Source organism: Ceratotherium simum, chromosome 12 (assembly GCF_057802395.1).
Source record: "Ceratotherium simum simum isolate JZ-2026a chromosome 12, ASM5780239v1, whole genome shotgun sequence".
Classification (NCBI taxonomy): Eukaryota; Metazoa; Chordata; class Mammalia; order Perissodactyla; family Rhinocerotidae; genus Ceratotherium; species Ceratotherium simum.
In genome coordinates, this window is record NC_141911.1 from 34,366,350 (window position 1) to 34,389,853 (window position 23,504).

General features: G+C 39.0%; 1 protein-coding gene across 1 annotated transcript in view; it reads right to left on the reverse strand.

The window, feature by feature from the left end:
* FHIP1A (FHF complex subunit HOOK interacting protein 1A) overlaps nt 1-23,504 on the reverse strand; it is a 228,275-nt gene that overhangs the window by 96,336 nt on the left and 108,435 nt on the right. Inside the window, exon 3 of the mRNA XM_004420913.3 lies at nt 1,923-2,154. Within this exon, the coding sequence (XP_004420970.2) occupies nt 1,923-2,027 (105 nt within the window). The 5' untranslated portion in view covers nt 2,028-2,154. The remainder of the gene's footprint in view (nt 1-1,922; nt 2,155-23,504) is intronic.

A 23,504-nucleotide genomic window follows, 5' to 3' on the forward strand; every position in this document is an offset into this window, starting at 1 on the left:
GGGTACAGAATACTAAATGGATCACATCACAGATAACCCAGCAGGAATGATTACAATCAAAGGTACTATATACAAACAAACAAAATGGGGCCCAGAGCAAAGAATACATATTACAATAACAGACTTCTTCAGCCAAATGAAATGACTGGGGCTGAAAATGTTCTCAATATAAAACATCTGACTGTGTGCTCCTACCAGTTTAAAAAATGAGCACAAATAATTAAATAAACTAAAATATATACACATACTAATATACAAATATAATATCTACATTATAAACACAAAATAGAAATATTTTAAAGATAAAGATAGAAATAGACCTTCTAAACTATTCTTCCCATACTCAATGGACTATGGGGCACATCCGTCAGGGTTCGCCACCCCACTTTGGAGCCAGTGCTTTAAAATGCTTCTAAAAGTGCAAAGCCAAAATTAGTTACTCTAATTATCTGGAAAAGTCCTGAATTACTTTCTTCCCTTTGCTAAAGCAGATGTGCCCTTAATATCCAAAGCAAAGTCATTAAGATTCTAACAGTAAAAACCAGAGAATGGAAAATGCATAAAAAATCTTAGAAGCTTTACACTGGATAGTGACAAGAAGCTACAAAGTGTAAATGACCCAGAAGCAGAATTGATTTTGTTTTTGATCTAAACTGTGTCCCCTATAATTGCTGTGATTTACAGGCTCAGTGCTTTAACCCATGTGCTGTTTCCGGCCACAGGAAGGAACTGGGTAGTCATTAAAACACTGTCACACAAATAGCCACTTACCAGCTCACCTGAGGAATGTAATGTTGGACAGGTAGTAAAGAATGTCAATTTTATTTATTTTACTACTTGCAAACTCCCTCAGGAAAGGGGTGAGCTGGTAAATTTTCTGAACATTCAAACCTTAATTATACATACAAGCACATCAGAGAAGAGTCACAGAGAAGTCAAAATGAATTATCAAAAAACTTTTATAATCAGCTTTGTAATGAATTCAGATAACACCAGGCATCTTCTTTCCTTAAATTACACAGGGACCACCAGCCTGAAACATGATAGAGCATAGCGGCCAAGTACACAGGTCTTGAGGTCAAGGGACCAAGGTCTAAGTACTTGCTTGGAAACTCACTAGTTGTATAACCTCAACCAAATTATTTAACCTCTATAATTTTCCATTCCCTCATCTGTAAAATGAGGAAGCTAATACTAACTGCCTTATGGGTTTGTGGAGAAGATTAAACGATATAAGGCTTTTGAAGTATTCAACACAGCACTCGGTAAATATTTAATAAAAGTGTATTTTAGTATTGGTAGAGTGTAAGGACTGGATGGAAGTCAGCAGGGAGGAGGGAAAGAGAGAGGATGTAATCACGGTCAAGTATATTGCAAAGTGATGTAAAAGTCACTTTAAGGCCAACTGCTGTTCTTCTAAAAATATCTGAGGAACATACATGTTCCCTAGTTGCTTTTGTGAAAACCGTGGTTTTTGTTTGTTTGTTTTTTTTTTTGTGAGGAGATCAGCCCTGTGCTAACATCCGCCAATCCTCCTCTTTTTTTGCTGAGGAAGACGGCCCTGGGCTAACATCTGTGCCCATCTTCCTCCACTTTATATGGGACGCCGCCACAGCATGGCTTGCCAAGCAGTGCGTCGGTGCGCGCCCGGGATCCAAACCAGCGAACCCCGGGCCGCCGCAGCGGAGCGCGCGCACTTAACCGCTTGCGCCACCGGGCCGGCCCCAAAAACCATGGTTTTTAACCAGATACTATTCTAGGAAAGCAAGAAGAGGACATTGTTTTTCTTCCTACCCAAAAAGATTTTCTTCCCTATGTTTCTGGAAGCCTAGTTACCTGTCACAGCAGTGGGAAACTCTGGTTCAGTGTGATGGACTCTAGGGCTACCTAGACCAGCAGAGAAGGTGGAACTCATACATTACCTGCGCCCAGTGGTTTTTAAATACAATCATGCATGTTTCTGGGTCAACTCCCTGCAGGCTCACAGCCTGCTGGAGTTTGCTTTCTGTCGCAACCGATGACATCATAAACCTTCATAAATCAATGCTTCTAAGTCATATTTAATCTTCATGAAAATTTGGCAAGCAGTCACTAACTTTCAAGTATCACATTAGAAATGTAACTTCTTCACATTTCATTGTCACCTTCCGAAACCTGTAATGACAATAAAAAAAAAATGCATCTCATTATGTTCATATATTAAACAGGACACTGACTTTTAAATTTAAATCAAAGCATAGACATTCTCAAAGTCCAACATAAGACAAAATATCTACAAAATAGACATTTCTACTCAATTCAAAGGTTTCTCTATTTTTCTCTCACCTTGCTACTAAAAATATAAAATAATGATGCTACCAAAGCTACATGCATAAATTAAACAATTATTGGGTTTATTCTCTCCACTACCACCAACCACAAACCCCTAGGTTATAATTCTAAATCATTCAAATCTAATTTCTATAATCAAGCAAGAAACTATAATGCCAATGTCTGTGGAGTTTAAAAACATCCAGAAACAGGAAAACCATTAGTTAACAGTGACAGAAATAAATGGCTTGATGCAACTTGGGATGGTTATAAAACAACATCCAGACTCCTGGGTCCAATATTATTGAATATTTTTAATCAATGACTGTCATAATGGAATTGAAAGCATTCTCAGTCATTTTGTGGCTACAAACTAAGTTAAGGTTTCTAGCTTCTCTGAAATATAATAGAATTCCAAGTAACCTTGACAAACAGAGACAGAAATGATCCATCAAAAACAAGATAGTGCTTACTAGGTGTGAGTATAAGGTAGCACACTTACAAATGAAAAATGAATTACGTGGATAAAATATGAAGAAAGTCTGACTATAACAGAGCCAGAAGGGAGAAAAAAGATATTGAGGTCATAGAGTGTACAGTGAATACAATGCAGTGTGTGGTGCTAACTCTCTGACAAAAGCAATAAGATAGTGGTATTATCTCACCAGTTGGATCAGCCCATAAAAGGACCGGGTACAGTTCAAATATTATTTTTTTAGTATAGAGATTGGAGAGAGTTCAGTGAAAAGTAATTACATTATAATTATCAGAGCACTGGAAAACAAAATCCATGATAAAATTTCCAGACTTGTAGTGCCAAAAGAAAAAAAACAAACATGGTTATTTTCAACTGAATAACATGAAGGGTATTACAAGGAGAACACTGATCAACTGTTCCTCCTACAAACAGTAAAATGTGAGAAAGGGGGCTTAAGGTAACGATTCAGGTTAGACTTATGGGTCAAGCTCTTTGTGGGGAGTGGAATTAAAAACTGGAAAATAGTTAAGGAATAATTGCTTCTGTTGGGGGGTGGGAGGCTAACCATTCAACATTAAAGGATCTTTGAAAAAAAGTTAGGACGTAAGAATAGAAAACTTGCAAGAATTAATAATTCCGAGGAAAGAAACATTTTTTAAGGAGAATGGATGAGGATTCAAGTATGCAGAAAGAAGAAGGCCTGTTAGAAGAAGGACTGCACAAATTATATACCTGAGGGAAACAGCTTGTACGTATCTTCTATGACTATATTTTATTATTTAAATCGGTGAATTCCCCAACGTATAATTCCTAATAATACAAATTTGTTGTTTTCAATAAGCCATCATTCACTGCCAGCCATGGCCCTTTACCACTGAGAGGTATGTTTTGCTGGGCCCATCTGGTGTTTTAAAATTCAGGAGTGGCCGCCCCACGCATGCAGGGTATGTGTTCCCCGTCCCTACAGACCCCTCCACTCCCTACAATCTTGCAGCCAGCCTCTTCACCTCATTTTGGTTGCCAGGCTAGACCTTATAGATAACATCTCAGCGTACAGCCGTATTTTAAGTGATGACAGACAAAACAAGTTCTGACTCAACTTCCTCATTGTCCTAAACATAATACTTCTGTGAAAATGCCAAGGTCTTTTATTCAGATGATGTAATGATAACAATGAGAAAAATCAGAGCGTTTTGGTTTATCTCAGAGGTTGAAAAAGTAGAAGACTCCTTGAGATTCCTTCCAGCTCCAAGATTCTCAGGTTCTTCTTCAAAGGTATGAGGGGAACATACATCACGCCAATTGCCTCTAACTGAAAATTAGACACATGCTCTCTAAGATCCTTTAAGTTAGTTCTCAAAGCGACTTTACATGCAATCCTTTTAGATAGTGAGACTGCATGACAGACAGGATAAATATCTTAGCTAAAGTCATAAACTTACAAGTTAGTTTGATGGAAATAGAGTGTAAGGCTCTTGATTCCCAGTCCAGCATTTTTTCCAGAAAACTATATTCTCCTTTCTCCTGGCTATAATCCCTGGCCCTATTCCCTTAAGGAATCTGTAACCTCTCTGAGAAAAGTGCATCTCACTTGGTTGATGCTTATTCGATCATACTTTTGAGGCAGATGCCTGAAGAATCTAAAAGTGTCATGAATACAGAAACCACAACATCAAGAAAATTTGAGAGAGAAAGGAGAAGTCTCAGGCAAGTCAAGCGAGCTATGTTTGAGAAGGGAGAAACTATGCCAGAAGATCCTCTCAATGAAAATACTACCTAACACACCCTGAGACCCAAGAGCTGGGTATTTCCACTCTCTCTCTTATTCCCATGTTAGAGTATTAAAGCAGTGGCAGGTCCCCAGGGCCATATAAAACTGAAAGAAAGAGATGGCTCCAAATTTAAGAGAGATGTAGAAGGACGTATTTCCTCAAGCACCAAGGTTTTCAATATATTTCTGCATTTGCCTGTTATCAGACTTTACTTTCCTCCTTTTTTTTGCATTTTTCCATCTCAAGCTTTTTATTTAACTCTCAGATCAAAGCTAAAAGTCCCAAGTGAAGAACAGAGAAGGACAAAACCGAGCAAAAAGCCATGAACAGGTAAGAGGCTGCAGTCACTAGCAGGTGTGCTTGTGTCATGTGTATGGTATTATTAGACAGTTCCCCTTTCCTGCCCTCTGTTCTCTTCAGGCTAAGGTGTCTGAAGCTGGGAATGTTTAGAGTAAAGCTTGCCACTGCTGGCACATATTCAGCCTATTCTTCCTGTAAAATCACACACATATCTCCTCAAACGTCATGCTTGAGAGAGAGCTCTATAAATCATTCAGACCCTAACGAGTGATTTTCTCTTTCTTCAAACAAACCACCAACACCAAAAAAGTACCCAAAGGATTCTTCTTCCAACAGTGGTTGCATGTGGTTTTGTGGTGTGATTGTTGAATTTTTCGGCAGTGAGAGAGATCAGCGATCAAAATACACGCTTAACACCCTAATATATCAGCATAGATTCTATACTGCAAAGACATAACTGACTTTATCATTTCCAAAGACATTACTGAGCAGTCACATTTATATATCTCATTAATATTACATATAAAAATACTTTCCACCTAAGGAAAAAGAATTCTATTAGATTATTGTTGGAGACAAAGATAACTGATGTATGAATTATATTTATTTTATTTGCCCTCTTTTGAAAGTATGATATCTTTTATTTGACTATGAAAAAAGCACAAGCACATGCTTCCATATCACAGAATTATAAAATATACCATACAATCATAAAAGGTTAGATTCTAGTCATCTACATTACACGTCTTTCCAATGTAAAAATTCCTTCAACCTCATACACAAACACATGGATGAGGTGAACAGATTAGTGGTTACCAGATGGGAAAGGGATGGGGGGAGGGCAAAAGGGGTAAATGGGCACAAGTGTATGGTGACAGATAAAAACTAGACTATTGGCAGTGAACATGATGCAGTCTATACAGAAACTGATATACAATATCATACACCTGAAATTTACACACTGTTACGAGCCAATATGACCTCAATAAAATAATTTCTTAAAAAAATTCCTTCAATCTCATTCCCAAATAGACAGACACTTTTATCTAATTTCAGACTCTTTCGAAAACTCCAATACTTAGGAAAGCTATAAATGTGTCAAAATCACCTTTTTTCCAGAACTACCAATGACTATAGTTTAACGTATCCCTCTTTCATTATCAGACTGAACTTACAATGTAAACATTGTGGCATTTAATTATATATTATCTCATATAATCCTTCAATTCTTTTATCTACTTAAACATAATATCTCCTAATAACAGATTATAAAAAATTCCTTAAGGGAAAGAAATGGATGGCCACCTTAAGGGGAAACAGAACCAAGGGAACATTTTTATTAAGCAAAAAGTAATCATATTTGCAGGCCTAATGGGAAGGAACTAATGAACATAAAGAATTTGAAGATACAAAAAAAAAAAGAATTTTGATGGAGCAAGAGAAGCAGAAGAAAGGTGAGGTCAAGAACACAGGTAAGAGGGGCCGGCCCCATGGCCTAGTGGTTAGGTTCAGCATGCTCTACTTCAGCGGCCCAGGTTAAGTACCTGGGTGCAGACCAACACCACTCATCAGCAGCCATGCTGTGGCAGCGACCCACATACAAAAGAGAGGAAGACTGGCACAGATGTTAGCTCAGGGACAATCTTCTTCAAGCAAAAAGAGGAAGATTGGCAACAGATGTTAGCTCAGGGTGAATCTTCCTCAGCAAAAAAATAAATAAAAAAAAAGAACACAGGTAGGGAGCATAGAGATAAAAGAGAAGTAAAGCCAAGTCTTTCCATAGTGAGTTACCAAAGCAGAAGTAATGTCTTGAACTTGATGGAAAGTCATGGCAGGCTCCCTTCCCACCTTTCCCTCTTCCCTCCTGATATTTCTCTGGCTGGCTTGTGAAAATGGTTAGAGAGTTTAGGTGGATTTAAAGTGGAGGGCAAAGGGTTAGGGCTAAGAGTTTTTAGCTCAGTCCACCAAGCGTGGAAGTTGGAAAACTTGAAGTCCCCACTTGGGGACTTGAGCTCTGAACTGGGAGACAAGGCCCCAGGACTCTAGTTCCAGCTCTAACCAGCTGTGAGACCTTAAGTAAAAATGGGGCTCTTAGGTGGGTAGTTAGGACTAAATGATTATTTCTTAGGTCTCTCCCAGGTCAAAAGTCATAATTTTACATACTTTATTGCAACTGTTTTACTAATTGGGGAGGGATAATCAGATAATCATTAAAGAAGGATAATGGCATACTGTACACAAATCTTTGTAAGAAATTCTAGTTGTAAATGGGATTCTATCTGTCATCTTTTTATGACTAAAGCATATTTCACTTAAGGAACCCAAAGCACAGGAATCAACCATCTCAAATATAATTCGTGGTTGGTTGGTTGCTTTTTTTCTGAGCAGCTGCCACTAGAAAAGCTCATTTTTCAGAATGCCCTTTGGAATGCCCTGAATTGGCTGCTACTAAATACATAAAAAGTCTATTATTGTAAATGTGCTTCTCATGTAAAATTCCATCTAAGGGTGAAGACTCTTCAAATATTGGGAACACCTGAAGAGAGGGGCACTCTGTGCCCTCAATTATAACTAATAGCAGTGGGGGGAATTCATTTTGGGTCAAACTACCTCAGGCAACCTCTACTTAGAGCCTAATAAAATCCTGTTAAACCTAAATCCTCCCCGCGCTCTAATCCTCTGGCCCAGTTTCCTTTTCTCTCTCGCTGTCATATCACATGGCAATGCTGGGCTATGGAAAAGAAAGCAGGCATCTAAATAGCCCCTGACTCTCCTGGACCTTGTCCTAAGCCTCCTTCAACTTGCCATAGTTCGACTCTGGCTCATTCACTGTTCACTGTCCATCGTTCCAGTAAAGCAGTATCTTGCTTTTTTCCACAAAGTTGTAGGTCACCAGTTAACACATAAATTGTGCACAAAGAAAATTCTCTCAACACATACATTCCAAATTGTTTCAGGCTTTGATAAACACATACTTCAAAACAGTAACAGGATTATGGAAAATTGTTAATAATGCCATGAAGTAATTCCACCATGTTTTACATCTTAATTTCACTAGAATAGCCTGCCAACTAGGTCATACCCAAGTGCCATGCAACTGACTGATAAGCAGAATAAATGGAGAAGAAAAATTAAAACTAATATTCAAATTCATTACCTGAAATTTGTTTGGGGGACTTAATTTTTAAGGCTATTTAAGAACCTAAACACCTACTGGCAAGGATTTGAAACGTAAAAATTATAGCTTTTGAAAATTATAGCAAGTGTTGAGACATCAGCTTGCTGATGACTGAACAGAAAAGCTTCTTATACACATGGAGGGACTTGTTGAAACATGAAAACTGGACCTTTCTTGGGGAAAGTCTCCCCAACAACTCAATCAATCACTATAATCTTGTGATTATATGCACCATCCTTTCACAGCACTATTTTGTCGAAAGCTATTAAGGGACAACTCAGTTAAGATTTCTGCCACAAAATCCTAAAATTTAGCTAAGGTAAACGTGGAAATAAGATTATCTGAAAACTTCTACGGAGTAGTATTTCAAAGCAGAGGTTTGAGGTAGATGCTCTGAATTTCTCTAAGAAGAACCTTCCCATCCTAATGAAGTTCTTCTCAAGAAATGTTTCTGGAAAAAAAAAATATTTTAAGTTTTTGACCAACACGTCTTGGTCATTTTCTCTGGAAAAGTAGGTGCCTTTGGGAAGTTATGCTGTTTAGTTTCATATCTGTTTTTACAGCTCTATCAATCAGAATTAGCTCCCTACTAGCAGTCTTTCAAATGCTTTCATGTGAAAATTTTCAGATATGCAACCCGTAGTGTAATCAAGATGATGTGATGATTACCTTCTGGAATAACAACATGAAAAACCTCCTTTCCGAAAATGTCCTTCATCCATGCATGGCATAAGACGTACTAAGTGCAATGAGTGAAGTAACAATAAAATTCCATATATACCCATGAATCTCATAAGTTGTGAGCATATTTTTCTGGAGAGAGGTGGCTATAGTTTTTAGCCAATTCTAAAATGGGTCCACCAATTGCCCCCCTTTGAAAAAGTTTAAAAGCCACTTTAAAGATGCATTCATGGCAAAACAATGAAGAGTCCCAAAACAGAAGGTAATAGCCAGTTCTGAAGAGATAGTTGTGGAATTTTTGTGACTTCAATGATAACAAAAGTTCTGTTTCAGCAGCTTGGGGTTTGTTCCAGCCTATGAGTAACCATGCTCTTGAATAATAATCAGTTCAGGCCTCGGTGTCTTACAAATTTCATGGCTGGCTAGGCACTTGCATTCCTACCCAAAACACTGCAAGCTGAGGCATCAGAGTGATTAACATTTATTATAATGTTAGCAACAGGCTCAGAAGTCAACAACCTGCTGGTCTCTAGAACATGTCCTATGCCGATTACAACAAAGCACCTTTCTTCACCAGTCTATGAAATGAGCCATGAGAAGTTCGGTGACTTTGTGTACTATAAACATGACAGAAATGGAGTAAACCATTGGTTCTTGAGCTATTTGATACAGGTATCCTGACTTCAGGTAGGTGGAATAATAGAAGCACTTATATGGTAACATAAGACTATGAAGTTCTAATTTCACATTTCTTTATTTTTTATGAACATAAAAATAATGTAAGACTTCCTTATATGTAAATATAATAATACTGCTAACAAATGGTACCACTGTTGTACCAAGATTTAAAAGACTATGTTTTTTTCATCCATGCATAGGTAAAAGATTCTAGAAGTACATAATAAAAACCTGTGGGTTTAAAGTAGTTTACCACTCACATACATATTATTGCCATGATCAGTTTATTCTCAAGATATGATGATACCACATCATACTGATAAAAATAAAAAGCAAGATCTTCTAGAAGCACTAAAAAATTTCATGGGGAAGAAAACGTTAACTTGAAATCTCTCCCTCTTGAGCAACAACTATGTGGGCCTCAGTAGTATACAATCTAGGTCCAGATCTACACATATCAAGAGGTGACGTACAAGAAGTGAAAATGGGTGCATCTCATACACCTCAGGTGAGAGCATAAACTGGTGCTCTACCTACAAAGAGCAATTTGGCAACAGTCTTCAAAATTAAATTTCATCAGCAAAACCACTGCTGTGCACTTATCCTATAAATACACTTTCACCTTACAAAATGGCATACTGAATAATAGAAAGAGTTGACACTTACTGAGAACTTCTCTGTGCCAGGTACTATTCTAAATACATTACACCATTAACTCATTAAATCTTCCCAACAATACTGTGAACTATATTCCCCTCTTTCACAGATAAGGAAACTGAGGCATAGAGAGGTAAAGAAACTGGTCTAATCAAGCTCACACAAATATCCTGGGGTCTGACCCAGACACAGTCTCTTAACCACTAGCACCTCTCTAACTAGATGTCCTTTGTAGCATTGTTTAGATAGTAAACAATAGGAAAGATCCTAAATACCCATCAGTAATAGTCTGGTTCTACAAATTATGGCACTTTTATACAACGGATACTATGTGACAATTTAAAAAAAAAAAAGGACACAGCTCTGAATGTATCGATAGGGAAAGGCTGCCAGGATATGTACAGAATGGCAAGTACAGTATGCCACCATTTGTGTAAGAAAAAAAAGAAATGTGTTATTCTATATGCTTGTAAATGGAGGCGATCTCCGTGAAGATCCACAAGAATGCTAAGGTGGCTGCCTCTGCAGAAGGGCACCAGGTGGCTGGGGACAGGGGAGGCAGGGAGACTTGCTTTTCACTGTGTACCCTTCTTCACTATTTTAATTTGGTACCATTTTATGTACTACTTAGCAAAAACATTTCTTTAATTTAACAAAATAAAAGCAAAAGAACATCCTAAAGAAAAGCAAAGTACCATTGTCCAGCTTAATTGGACACTGTAGCAATTACAGTGGACTTCGAGTCTCTTCTTCGTCTCAATATGAAAGGAAAGTGCCTGCGCAATAATTACAGCCTGATGGGTATGAATAGGGAGAAAAGAGTACCCTAATATAATATGCTATTTGAATCAATTATAACGACCACAAATGTTTGAAAATATTTAATAGAAAACACACAAAGGAAGACCAACTACATCTACAGTTTTATGAGTTGTTAACTTTCAATGGAATAAATATGAATGAAAATGACATGCTATGTGTATAGTGATGGATAGTTATTACTCCCTGGATGGTGAACACGATGTAGTCTACACAGAAATCGAAATATAATGATGTACACCTGAAATTTATATAATGTTATAAACCAATGTTACCTCAATAAAAAATAAAAATAAATAAAAGAAAATAACACGCTTGGAAAGTGCAAAGAGTTCAGAAGCGTGGTAGTCTTATTTTTAAGGACCACTTTTTTAATGCTTATTTTAATATCATTGTGCAATAATACTTATTGGATTAAATTTATGCAGTTTACCTTCAGTTTATGGGGTTCCTAGCTCTAGGAATTTGGAAAGGTAATCTTCTGCCAAAGTTTTTGTCAGTCTAGGATCAGTGGTTCTCCAAATGTAGTTGAAGGAACCCTAGAGTTCCCCAAGACCCTTTCCTGGGGTCCCCAAGGTTCTCAACAATTTTTAAGGACCTCTTCTTAAGAAAAAAGTAAATATAGCTCACTATGAAGGTTTCTCATATCCAAAAAAGCTTCCGGCATTGCCATTTACTGTAGTTATACTTGAGCAGTTTCATCACTATTCACTACAACTTTTTTAACTATTTGGCTTTTTTTAATAGGATTTTTTTTTCTACTTGAACAAAGCCTACTCTTTCAAACTAACATTTGCCCTGAAAACCAAAGATCATTATGCACCTGTAAGTAAGTTTCTTAAACTTTCTCTTTTGAAAATATTGTATTCATTAACAGCTGAACTCGCTGCTCTAAAGCCTTAATTTTGCCACAAGCACCATTCTGTGGAATTCAAACAGAACTTGGTGAGGGACTGGTTACTCCTGAATAGAACAGTGCTTCATCTCAATGAGACATACATTCTCTCTCTCTCTCTTTCTCTCTCGTGCACGGAGATGCACACACGTGCATGCACACACACAAAAGTCTAGCTCCGCCCACAGATTAAATACTGATCATTAGTTGCTAACTTTTCAGAGACTCTACAATAAAAAAGCCATGTGTAATTTGCAATTAAGAAAGGGTAATGGAGGCTCTAATTTCTGCTTGGGGGTCCCAAATTTAGATTTACTGTGATGCCTGTCCAAGAAATAAAAGTAAAAGCTGAAATGACTTATATTAAGCAGTTCCTCTGTTGCAGCAAGGATGGCTTATTGACTGGATGGCTGCCAGCCCCCCAAACAGACCTGCAGAGAGGCCGTCCTCACAGGGAGGAATGCATCAATTTATCTATAAGCCTCCAGAAGCAACTGGGTAGATCACAACTCTCCCATATTCTGCTTCAATTCATCTACACTTGCCTCTGGAGTGACTGGCACAGTCTTGAATGGTTTCAGGCTATCTACACTTCTTTAATTACAACTCTTCTCCACTAAATTAACATGTGTGTTATCAATGTCTTTTGTACAGAGGGGAAAGAAAGAGAAAGCAAAAGCAAGAGAAGAAAAATCAAAGACAGAATTTTATTTTATTTTATTTTGTTTTATTTTGTTTTGTTTATTGCAGTAACATTGGTTTATAACATTGTATAAATTTCAGGTGTACATCATTATACTTCTATTTCTGCATAGATTACATCATGTTCACCACCCAAATACTAATTACAACCCATCACCACACACATGTGCCGAATTATCCCTTTCGCCCTCCTCCCTCCCCCCTTCCCCACTGGTAACCACCAATCCAATCTCTGTCTCTATGTGTTTGTTTATTGTTGTTATTATCTACTACTTAAAGAAGGAAATCATACGGTATTTGACCTTCTCCCTCTGACTTATTTCACTTTGCATAATACCCTCAATGTCCATCCATGTTGTCACAAATGACTGGATTTCATCGTTTCTTATGGCTGAGTAGTATTCCATTGTGTATATATACCACATCTTCTTTATCCATTTGTCCCTTGATGGGCACTTAGGTTGCTTCCAAGTCTTGGCTATTGTGAATAACGCTGCAATGAACACAGGGGTGCATGTATCTTTACGCATTGGTGTTTTCAAGTTCTTTGGATAAACACCCAGCAGTGGAATAGCTGGATCATATGGTAGTTCTATCCTTGATTTTTTGAGGAATCTCCATACTGTTTTCCATAGTGGCTGGTTTTGCTTCAGATAAATTTTGTATTTGGCACTATTTCTCCCTAAGGTTAGTGCTTCAGGTAGGAAACGATGAGCAAGAAGTGTAGACAAGGGTTCTTACTTTCCCCTCGAAAGCATCCTGCACTTTAGAGCTAATTAACTTCTAAAATCACAGGAGTTGTGAAGAGGGTATGGAAGCAAAAGAGGAATCCAGCTAGTTCCTTTATTTTTGCAAGAATAATTTATATAATATTAACATATATACCCATAATTCACTTCCATTCTATGCCCTGTGGGATTACCAAAAATTGATGATCTGACTCAATATTATTGGAATGGAATTGCAACCTATCTGGAGATTGGTTCTAATGTCAGTGCATATGGCAAGACATGCAAATACTGAAAACTACTACTAAACACCCCTTAGCAAGGCACTTGTTGGAAATCAACACACTTTTTCTCGTTAAGTTGGAGAACTAGTTGAGTATCCAACAAAGCAGTAGGCATTTGAGGTCAGATTGTACAAAAAATAATGTGTATCTTCACATGCAAGAATTACTTGCAGCACAGGGAGATACACTATAAGAGGCAGGTAGAAACTGAGACCAAGCAAATGAACAGCAGATCTACATCTACAATTTCCCAAGAACAAACTCAAAATTATCTGAACCTTTTAAATTATTGTTCTCTCCTTCTCTTTCTGGTTGGTTGGTTGGTTGGTTGGTTGGTTGGTTGATTGGTCAAGAACACACATACAGGATGAAGTTACTACATAACATCAGAGCTTTCTTCAGAATTACTACCCTGGAGGAGCTTCACAAACATTAACTAATTACACAGCAAATCTGCCCTAAGTTCTTAGTAAATTATATTTCCTGCTCTCATAGAAAAGGAATCTAAAATAGGAAAACCATCCAGGAGACAACTCAAGTAAAATTAAACACAGATTTTTATCCATTAAGTAAACATGTCTCTGTTTCAAAAATATTTTAAATTTATACCCACAAATATAGCATACAAACATCGCCAATTAGAAATTCATGAATAAACATAATACTCTGTAGAAAGATTTCTCAAAAGTGAGGAAAAGGATGATGACAGAATGAGAACCAAACAAATATAAGTATTTGGGCTTTAGGTAGACCTGATCATGCTAATATCAGTATTTATCTAATAAACCAGTAGGGAAATTGTAGCAATACGTTCTGGCTCTGCCATACAAATTGTTCATTTCTAGGTTCTTTCTGTGAGAAATCTAAAGAGAATTTTGCACTTGAAATCTGACCATATTTAGTTCTGAGGGCTTCCAAAAATATGCTTACTATAATTAAAGTACATTTAAAATATAAGTATTTACCTTAGCACCAGAGGATCTTTCACATATATATTGTTTACTGAGAGAATAAAATGATTCTCTCCACAAAGCTGCCACAAGCTTTTTCTATCATGTGTTCTGAGAATTTACTGCTGTAACGCTAGAATTGAACACTTTATAGGATTATATCACAATAACATCTTCCTTAGTCTAACATAATCAGTATTCTATATTTGTTGCCTGCACAAAAATAATTATTTGTTGATTTGATCAAAATTCCTAGTTAACTTGAGCAATTCAGTCTGCCAGCCAGCCTTCAGGGTAATTAGTCAAATCAACAGTATATCAAAATGACTAATATGTTTCTGAATCACGGCTTCGACTCTCGACAACATCACAGTAATGCTTAGATTCAGCTCCCAAACTCAGTTCATCTTAACTCCCTAGACTATTCTCATCATAATTTAATTTACTCTGTACACAGTTGAAAGTTTTTCCTCCTCTTCAAGGGAAAAAGGAAAGTGACAACAAAAGCCAAAGTACAAAATTCAATGAAACCAGATACTCTTGTTTCAAAAAATAAGAGGAGGAGGAGAGTTGTTTCCTTATTGTGTGACCGGGGTATAGTCAAGGAGAAAGAAACAAAAATGGATTCCTACCACCTCTCAGTGCTTCAAATTCCATTAAAGGCCACTATTCTGTTGATTTGATGCCAAATGCCTCTAAAATGTTCTTACCCAAGAAAAGTGTGTTTTTTGAAAGAACAAGGAAAGCAATACACTTAAAGGCTGGAGAAAATTTTCTTCCATTTACTTGGGTCAGTGAAACATCCATCATACAGAGACACAAACACCTTACAGAATAAAAGATCAGAGGAGCTACACTAGTAGAAGATCAAAGAGCCAGAGCCTCTGGGGGAATCAAACAAGCAACTGTCTGAACACATCCTCCTGTGATTTCTCTCCTAAATCTAGCTTATGTGAATGGGGGGAGAACCACAAAGTAGAACACACTAGCCAAAAAAATTTGATTTAAAAATAATTCTAGTTTGGCGCTCTCTCTGGAGAAAGAATTCTTTCAAAGTCATTAAATAGAACAACTATATAATGAAAGTTTTAAAAAAGCAAAAATGTCCAAATTATCTACACATACTAACTACAACCAAATATATGAAATTAGCATATATTGAGCATAACAGCACATCCAGTGTAAATGATGATAGATATATCCAGTAAATGGTTGCGAAAGTGTCAAAAGGACCTGGATGCATTTAACAGATGCCCTCAGATCTAATTCCACCTGCTTGAGCTAAAAAATAGCACTCTGTCCACCCCGGTTACATGTACAGTTCAAAGAACAAGTTGTCATTAAAAGTTGAGGAGGGTAGAATTCAGAGTAGAAATATAACATGACCAGTATAATTTATCAAAAAATTTCAGCATCACAAAACATTTGCTGAACAATATGTTTGCAAAATATTATGCTGCACACCTATTAAGTGCCTCTTAAACCTGTCTTATTAATATCTTTCTTCTCTAAACCTCTCAGTTTAACTACCTCTCCCTGTGGTGATGGTAGTTTCTGCTTTGTGTTGTAGTTATTTCAGAACCAGACTCTGGTCTCCCTTGAAGGTAGGGAATCACATCTTGTGTTATTCATGGGTGATTCAAGAAGCATTTATCCACTACCCAAGATGTGCAGTGTGAAGTATATGAATAAGATCCAGCCCCAGGCCTCGGGGGAAAAAGCTCACTGAGGGCAGATGTTTGCCTGGGCAACTAGTGGTTAACAGTCACCAGTGAGAAGGGCTGCCATTTATTGGGCACTTACTCTGTGCCGGGCACCACATTAAACCGTCTATTTAATTCTCACAGCCACCCATTGAGGTAGGAACTATCATCCTCATTTTACAGATGAAGAAACAGAAGCTTACAGAAAAGTGACTGGTCACACGGCTAATAAGAAGCAGAGTCAGGAGCACTAGGAGGACTGGATGGGAAGAAAGGGGAGTCAATTTACAGCCCTGATCAGAAGCGGGAGTTAGGAATGGCTTCACCAAGAAGGAGTTCCTTTATAAGAACATATCTGGGGCCGCCCCGTGGCTTAGCGGTTAAGTGCTCCGCTACTGGTGGCCCGGGTTTGGATCTCGGGCGCGCACCGAGGCACCACTTCTCCGGCCATGCTGAGGCCGTGTCCCACATACAGCAACTAGAAGGACGTGCAAATATGACGTACAACTATCTACTGGGGCTTTGGAGGGCGGGGAAGGAGGAGGATTGGCAATAGATGTTAGCTCAGAGCCGGTCTTCCTCAGCAAAAAGAGGAGGATTAGCATGGATGTTAGCTCAGGGCTGATCTTCCTCACACACACAAAAAAAAGAATATATCTGAAGGTGACACAAAGAAGCAATTCACCTAAGCAAATGAGAAGTGTGTTGATAAAAATATGATGTGATTCCCTGCATTCCAGCCCCTAGTGAAATATCTCCGTTTGTTTGTTTGTTTGTTTGTTTGCTTGTTTTACAACAGTGTCATGGAACTTGTACCCATCACAAATCTAACTTTTAGGGAGATTAGAGGTTTGGGAATAGGCAAAATAATTGCTTGAAGAAGGAGTGGGCCGGCCCCGTGGCTTAGCGGTTAAGTGCGTGCGCTCCGATGCAGGCGGCCCGGGTTCGGATCCCGGGCGCGCACAGACGCACTGCTTGTCCGGCCATGCTGAGGCCGCGTCCCACATACAGCAACTAGAAGATTGTGCAACTATGACATACAACTATCGCCTGGGGCTTTAGGGGAAAAATAAATAAAAAAAAAAAAAAAAAGAAGGAGTAACCACTGGTCAACTAGTATTGCTGCCACCAAAATATATCATTCAAACAGTTAGAAAACTTGAGCTTTCAGCCCCTAGAGATGCTGTTGGATTTCCCTGCTTACCTAAAGTCTAGGTATGCAAATGAAGTCCAACTGGTTAGCAATCCCAATACATGTTAGAAAGATGAACAAAACTGATTATCCTACCAGTAAAAAGAAAAAACCCACTAAACATTAGCCATTTAATATAACCCGATTCATCACTTTAGTTCTGAGAGGGGACATCTCTATCTATTGAGAGATGCACCACCCAAAATGCTGATTCAAAACATTTTTATATTTTCTTTTTCATATGGCATAAACTGATCAATAATGTGAGAGACAGCCCATAAATTCAGTTGCATATCTACTGTAATTTTTTGTATACAATTTAAATTACCAAAGTAAGATGTAACTGTATGTGTTTTTCTATAATCATTTATGAAATATAAAGCCATGCAATATTTTAAATAAAAATTCAGGTCATTAATCCTTACATTAAATCTGCCCCTGTGGATCATATTCTGCCATCTGGCTCCCGGTTTTATAAAATTTCTGTAGACCATGCTCATCTTCTCCATGCAGCATGGTCCAAGACTTTTCCTTGGATAATTATAACATACAGCACATTCCTGTGTGAACAATTAAGGATCTGTGACTTAGCTAGATTTGGCATTTAATACTAGAATAAATCACATCATGAATGAGGTGAACTGTATAAGAAAAGCAGTGGTTCTATTTTTACAGGGTTATGTATCAAACTTTCTTAACACAAACACACACATACGCACACAAACACACAGGAAAACTGGATTTGTTAATGGATTACACCTTATACAACTACCCATCTACCTTAAAACCATATTCATCACAGAAAGATTATCTCATGACCTTCTCTTCACCTTCCCCTAACCTTTTATTGAATTTCAAGAGTTAACAGCACTGTACTGAATGCTGTGACATCCACCCAGTCCCTCCAGGACTAAGAGATTTATTCTCCCAGCTGCTAGGAGTGCTGCTGGCTGCCAGCCCTCTCTAGAAATTGCCCTCTACTGAAAACAGCCACTTTGCCCAAGATTACACCCTGCGCTTGAAGGCAGCCCATATCCACGCTGGGACTAAGGCAGGGTGTGGCCCCCTCACCCCAATTCAGGACAGCTCCAGAGCCCTCTGCAGGGCCAGCCCAGGCCTTTGTTGAGACTTTGTGGCAGTCCACCATCTCTCTCTGTCCAGTCCTGCTTCCTTCTCTTCCCACAGATGTTGATTCAAAGAACACACCCTAACAAAACTCCTGCATGCAAAATCTCCATCTCAGAGTCTGCATTTCAGGACAACCCGCAACAAGCACCATCACTATCAGTCAACTACAAGAAACTACATATCTAAGGTTATTAAAGACACTTAGAAAGAAAGAAAATCATAGTTTTTTAAAAAATAAAAATTCCTTAAAATGTTACATGCCCTCAAACAGAGAAAGAACATCACCTTTGCTAGGAAAATTAACAAAAACACCACCAAGGCTGCTTCAATAAGCTCAATCGATATTTTCCAATATTCAGTCTTTTATAGTTCTAAATGATTGCCAAACCAATCTTAAGAATTAATACAGAGGCCGTCCCGGTGGCGCAAGCGGTTAAGTGTGTGCGCTCTGCTGCGGTGGCCCAGGGTTCGCTGGTTCGGATCCCAGGCACGCACCGACGCACTGCTTGGCAAGCTACGCTGTGGTGGCGTCCTATATACAATGGAGGAAGACGCGCATGGATGTTAGCCCAGGGCCAGTCTTCCTCAGCAAAAAAAGAGGAGGATTGGCAGATGTTAGCACAGGGCTGATCTCCTCACAAAAAAAAAAAAAAAAAAAAGAATTAATACAAAAAGTGGCTTTTACTCTATGTACTTACATTACCATTTAAAAAGCATTTAGGGGCCAGCCCGGTGGCGCAAGTGGTTGGGTGTGTGCGCTCTGCTTCGGCAGCCCGGGGTTTGCAGGTTCGGATCCCAGACACGCACAGACGCACTGCTTGGTAAGCCATGCTGTGGCGGCATCCCATATAAAGTAGAGGAAGATGGGCATGGATGTTAGCTCAGGGCCACTCTTCCTCAAGAAAAAACGGGAGGATTGGCATCAGATGTTAGCTCAGGGCTAGTCCTCCTCACAATAAATAAATAAATAAATAAATAAATAAATAAATAAATAAAAAGCATTTATCCCTTGTGTTAGGCTGGTAGGTAATTTAGCAAATCGAAAATAAATAAATACCAATAACCTGGAGAATAAGACAAATAAACTAGCTACTAATTTTTTTCTTTCAAAAATAAACCCTTTTCAAAGATTTTTCAAGTCAGCTGATTTCGGAAGAGAGAGCAGAGGAGGACAGAGAAGGCTGGAGAGATTTTTCCCCTCTACTTGAATATAGTAGAGCTCATCTCCCTTTCAAAAAAACTCTTCCTAAGCTATGTGAAAAGAAGGACACGTGTCCTATACTACATTTTGTTTTAAGGGAACTGTGTTTCCAGGAAGCTAGCTCATCTACTAAATATAACTCTGATATTTCCAAAGCAGGTGTCACTATGGTACTGCACCAAGAACACTGGACCAGGGGTCAGAATTCCTGGGTCCCAATCCTGGTGCTGGCACTAACCACAAATGTGACCTCAAGAAAGTCATGACAACATCCTGTGGCATCTATTGCTGAGATCCCACTAGATCAGCAATAAAGGGCATTGGCTGGTTAGTCAGGGAGACACAGGTTCAAGCCCAACTCTCATCACTTACTAGCCATACGACCTTGGGCATGACATTAAACTTCTCTAAGCCTAACACCTCATCTGTAACATAGCAGTGATCATAATGGTGCCTACCTCCTAGGGCTGCTGGGAAGATTAAATGTGACACTGCAAGTCAGTGCTGAGCATAGTGTCTCTCTCACTGCAAATACTAATAAAAGTGTGTTATTACTACTGGCTATTTTTCAATCTGTGCCTGCAAGAACCCAAGAGCTTTGGGGAGAAGCAGCACTTCGAGCATTTAAAAAATAATGAATATTAAAACTCTCTAAGGTGTCAGTTCATTGCTTTGATCAGATTTATATCCTAGATTTCCACAAAAGATTTTGTTGGGGAAAAAAAAGTGTCTAAGAAAATTCAGGGCCGGCCCCGTGGCTTGGTGGTTAAGTGAGCGCGCTCCACTGCTGGCGACCCGGGTTCGGATCCCGGGCGCGCACCGACGCGCTGCTTCTCTGGCCATGCTGAGGCCGCGTCCCACATACAGCAACTAGAAGGATGTGCAGCTATGACACACAACTATCTACTGGGGCTTTGGGGGGAAAAAATAAATAAATAAAATCTTTAAAAAAAAAAGAAAATTCAAAGAACACAGACTAGACAATCTTGGAGCTTTAGCCTTAGAGCTGCCATTTACACACTAAAGTAGAGAAGTGGACCCGGACGGTTTCAGAGACCTTCTTTTTTTTTTTTTTTAAAGATTTTATTTATTTTTTTTTTCCCCCCCAAAGCCCCAGTAGATAGTTGCATGTCATAGCTGCACATCCTTCTAGTTGCTGTATGTGGGATGCAGCCTCAGCATGGCCGGAGAAGCGGTGCGTTGGTGCGCGCCCGGGATCTGAACCTGGGCTGCCAGCACCGGAGTGCGCGCACTTAACCGCTAAGCCACGGGGCCGGCCCAGAGACCTTCTTTCTAATGTATCTCCAGCACTGCACCTGCAGGTACTTCTCCCACTTATCACACAGTATAAGATGCAACTGATGGCCTGCAGTCCTTTATGACAATTCTTCAGAGGAGGAGATACAGCCAACCAATGGCACCACAGCACAAAAGCATGTCACGATTATTTTCTCCTGGTTTCTGAGTAGAAATAACCCACTCTAATCAGAGCTGCCAACCTCCAGAAAAAGTCACCATGTGGTTTTTAAACTAAAGGAACAAGTGGCAAGGCACGGAGTAGCTGGAGCTGATGAAGTGAGGACTAAAAGTGCTTTGGGTGCAGTGCAATCTGAGCCATGACCCTTGCCCCAGATCAACTATCACATTAGCAATGACTAATCAAAATGTTATTGGTCAACATGAACAGTGAACAAGTAGTCAACAAGGGCAGAGAAACACCTGGAGTTATCCCTACCATACATACCAGAAGTCCTTTTAAACCCAGGACCTATGACCTATTAAATTGAAGAAATGTTTATTAGTCATTTAAAATTTTGAAGTAAACAATATGTCCACTGTACACAAATTAAGTTAACGATTAAACTGTTTGCACTCATTATAATGGTGACCTGGAATGATATTCAATGACAGAGGGAAATGTTCACACTATAATGCTATGCAAGAAAAGCAGGATACAAAATTAAATACGTGGCATGACCATAATTATATATAATATGTATATATGCCCTATATTGTCATGTGTATATGTATAATATTTATAAATAAGACTAGGAGGAGAGAGAACATGTGAGTAGCAGTTATCTCCAGGCGTATTTTATTTTCTTCTTTGATGTTTCCATATTCCAAATGCTTTAACATGTAATAACTCTATAATCAAAGGAATTTTTGTATATATACAGGACTGAAGGATACAAAGTAATGAGGACTTAAGCAATTACTAACTTATTCTGCCTATTACATGCATTAAGAGTGCAGACAGGGCCGGCCCCGTGGCTTAGCGGTTAAGTGCGTGCTCTCCGCTGCCGGCGGCCCGGGTTCGGATCCCGGGTGCGCACCGAGGCACCACTCCTCCAGCCATGCTGAGGCCGTGTCCCACATACAGCAACTAGAAGGATGTGCAGCTATGACAGACAACTATGTACTGGGGCTTTGGGGGAAAAATAAATAAATAAAATCTTAAAAAAAAAAAAAAAAAAAAAAAGAGTGCAGACAGAGGAGCCGGCCCTGTGGCATAGTGGTTAAGTCCAGTGTGCTCTACTTTGGCGGCCCAGGTTCACGGGTTCGGATCCTGGGCACAGACCTACACCACCCATCAGCCATGCTGTGGCAGCGACCTACATACAAAATAGAAGAAGACTGGCACAGATGTTAGCTCAGGGACAATCTTCCTCAAGCAAAAACAAAAAAAAAGAGGAAGATTGGCAACAGATGTTAGCTCAGAGCAAATCTTCCTCACCAAAAAAAAGAGTTCAGGCAGAGAACATCACTACGGGCTGGGTGGCCGAGGTGATTCCTACAGGGGTTCACAAGCAGAATTTACGTTTACAGAATAGTGCTTAAGAGCTCTGACTCTAGAGCTGGATTTCCTGGGTTCAAATCCTAGCCCTGTCACTTACCAACTGTGTGAGTTTAGGCAAGTCACTCAAACTCTCTCAGCCTCAGTTTTCTCCTCTATAAAATGGGACTGGTATCAGTTCTTTCATCACAGAGTTCTTGTGAGGATTAAATAAATTCATGTAAGTAAGGGTTTTAGGACAGTGCCTGACACAGAGTAAGCATTATACAAGTACTAACGTAATTATTAGAACAGCATTTTAGACTACATAAACATAATACATTAATAGTTCACTCTTGCTGAATTCTTACTAGGTGTCAGATACACACACAACTCACACCTCACACCTCTGTGAAGGAAAGACTATCATTATGCCTGATTTATAGATGAGAAATCTAAAGCACAGAGAGGTTAACTGTCCAAGGTAAGTGGTTTAACAAGCATCTGATCCCAAGCCAATCTGACCCCTGTGCCCATGTTCTTAACCATGGCACCATCCTGTAGGGTGCAGTAAACAAGCTTACCCTGGGCAGATGACTTACTTTCCAAGAGTACAGAAACTACCACTGACAGAGTGCATAGAACTAGATGATGAAAGCCAGGCACAGGAGTTAAGCTCTAGTTCATTAGGCAATTGGGAGCTGATAAAGATTTCTGAGCAAAGTAGTAACAAGACCAAAGAGGAATGTAAGGGAATAAGTCTGGCAGATAAACCTGGGATACACTGAAATGAGGTAAAAGGAGGCTGCTGACAGAGTGACAGAGAGTGGCATTACAGACAAAGCAGGTGGTGTTGGTAATGAGGGACTGGGCCAGGTGATAGCACAAGGAGAAAGTAGAGCTGGGCAAATCAAAAAAACGCTTCGAAGGGAAAATTAAGAGAACTTAGAAACACTGAATACTGGAGAGAAACAAGTCACATCTCACAACCCATTGAGGGCCGGACAATTCATGTTTCCTTTTATTTTGATTTCTATAGATTTTGTGAAATGTTTAGTGCAATTACTTATCT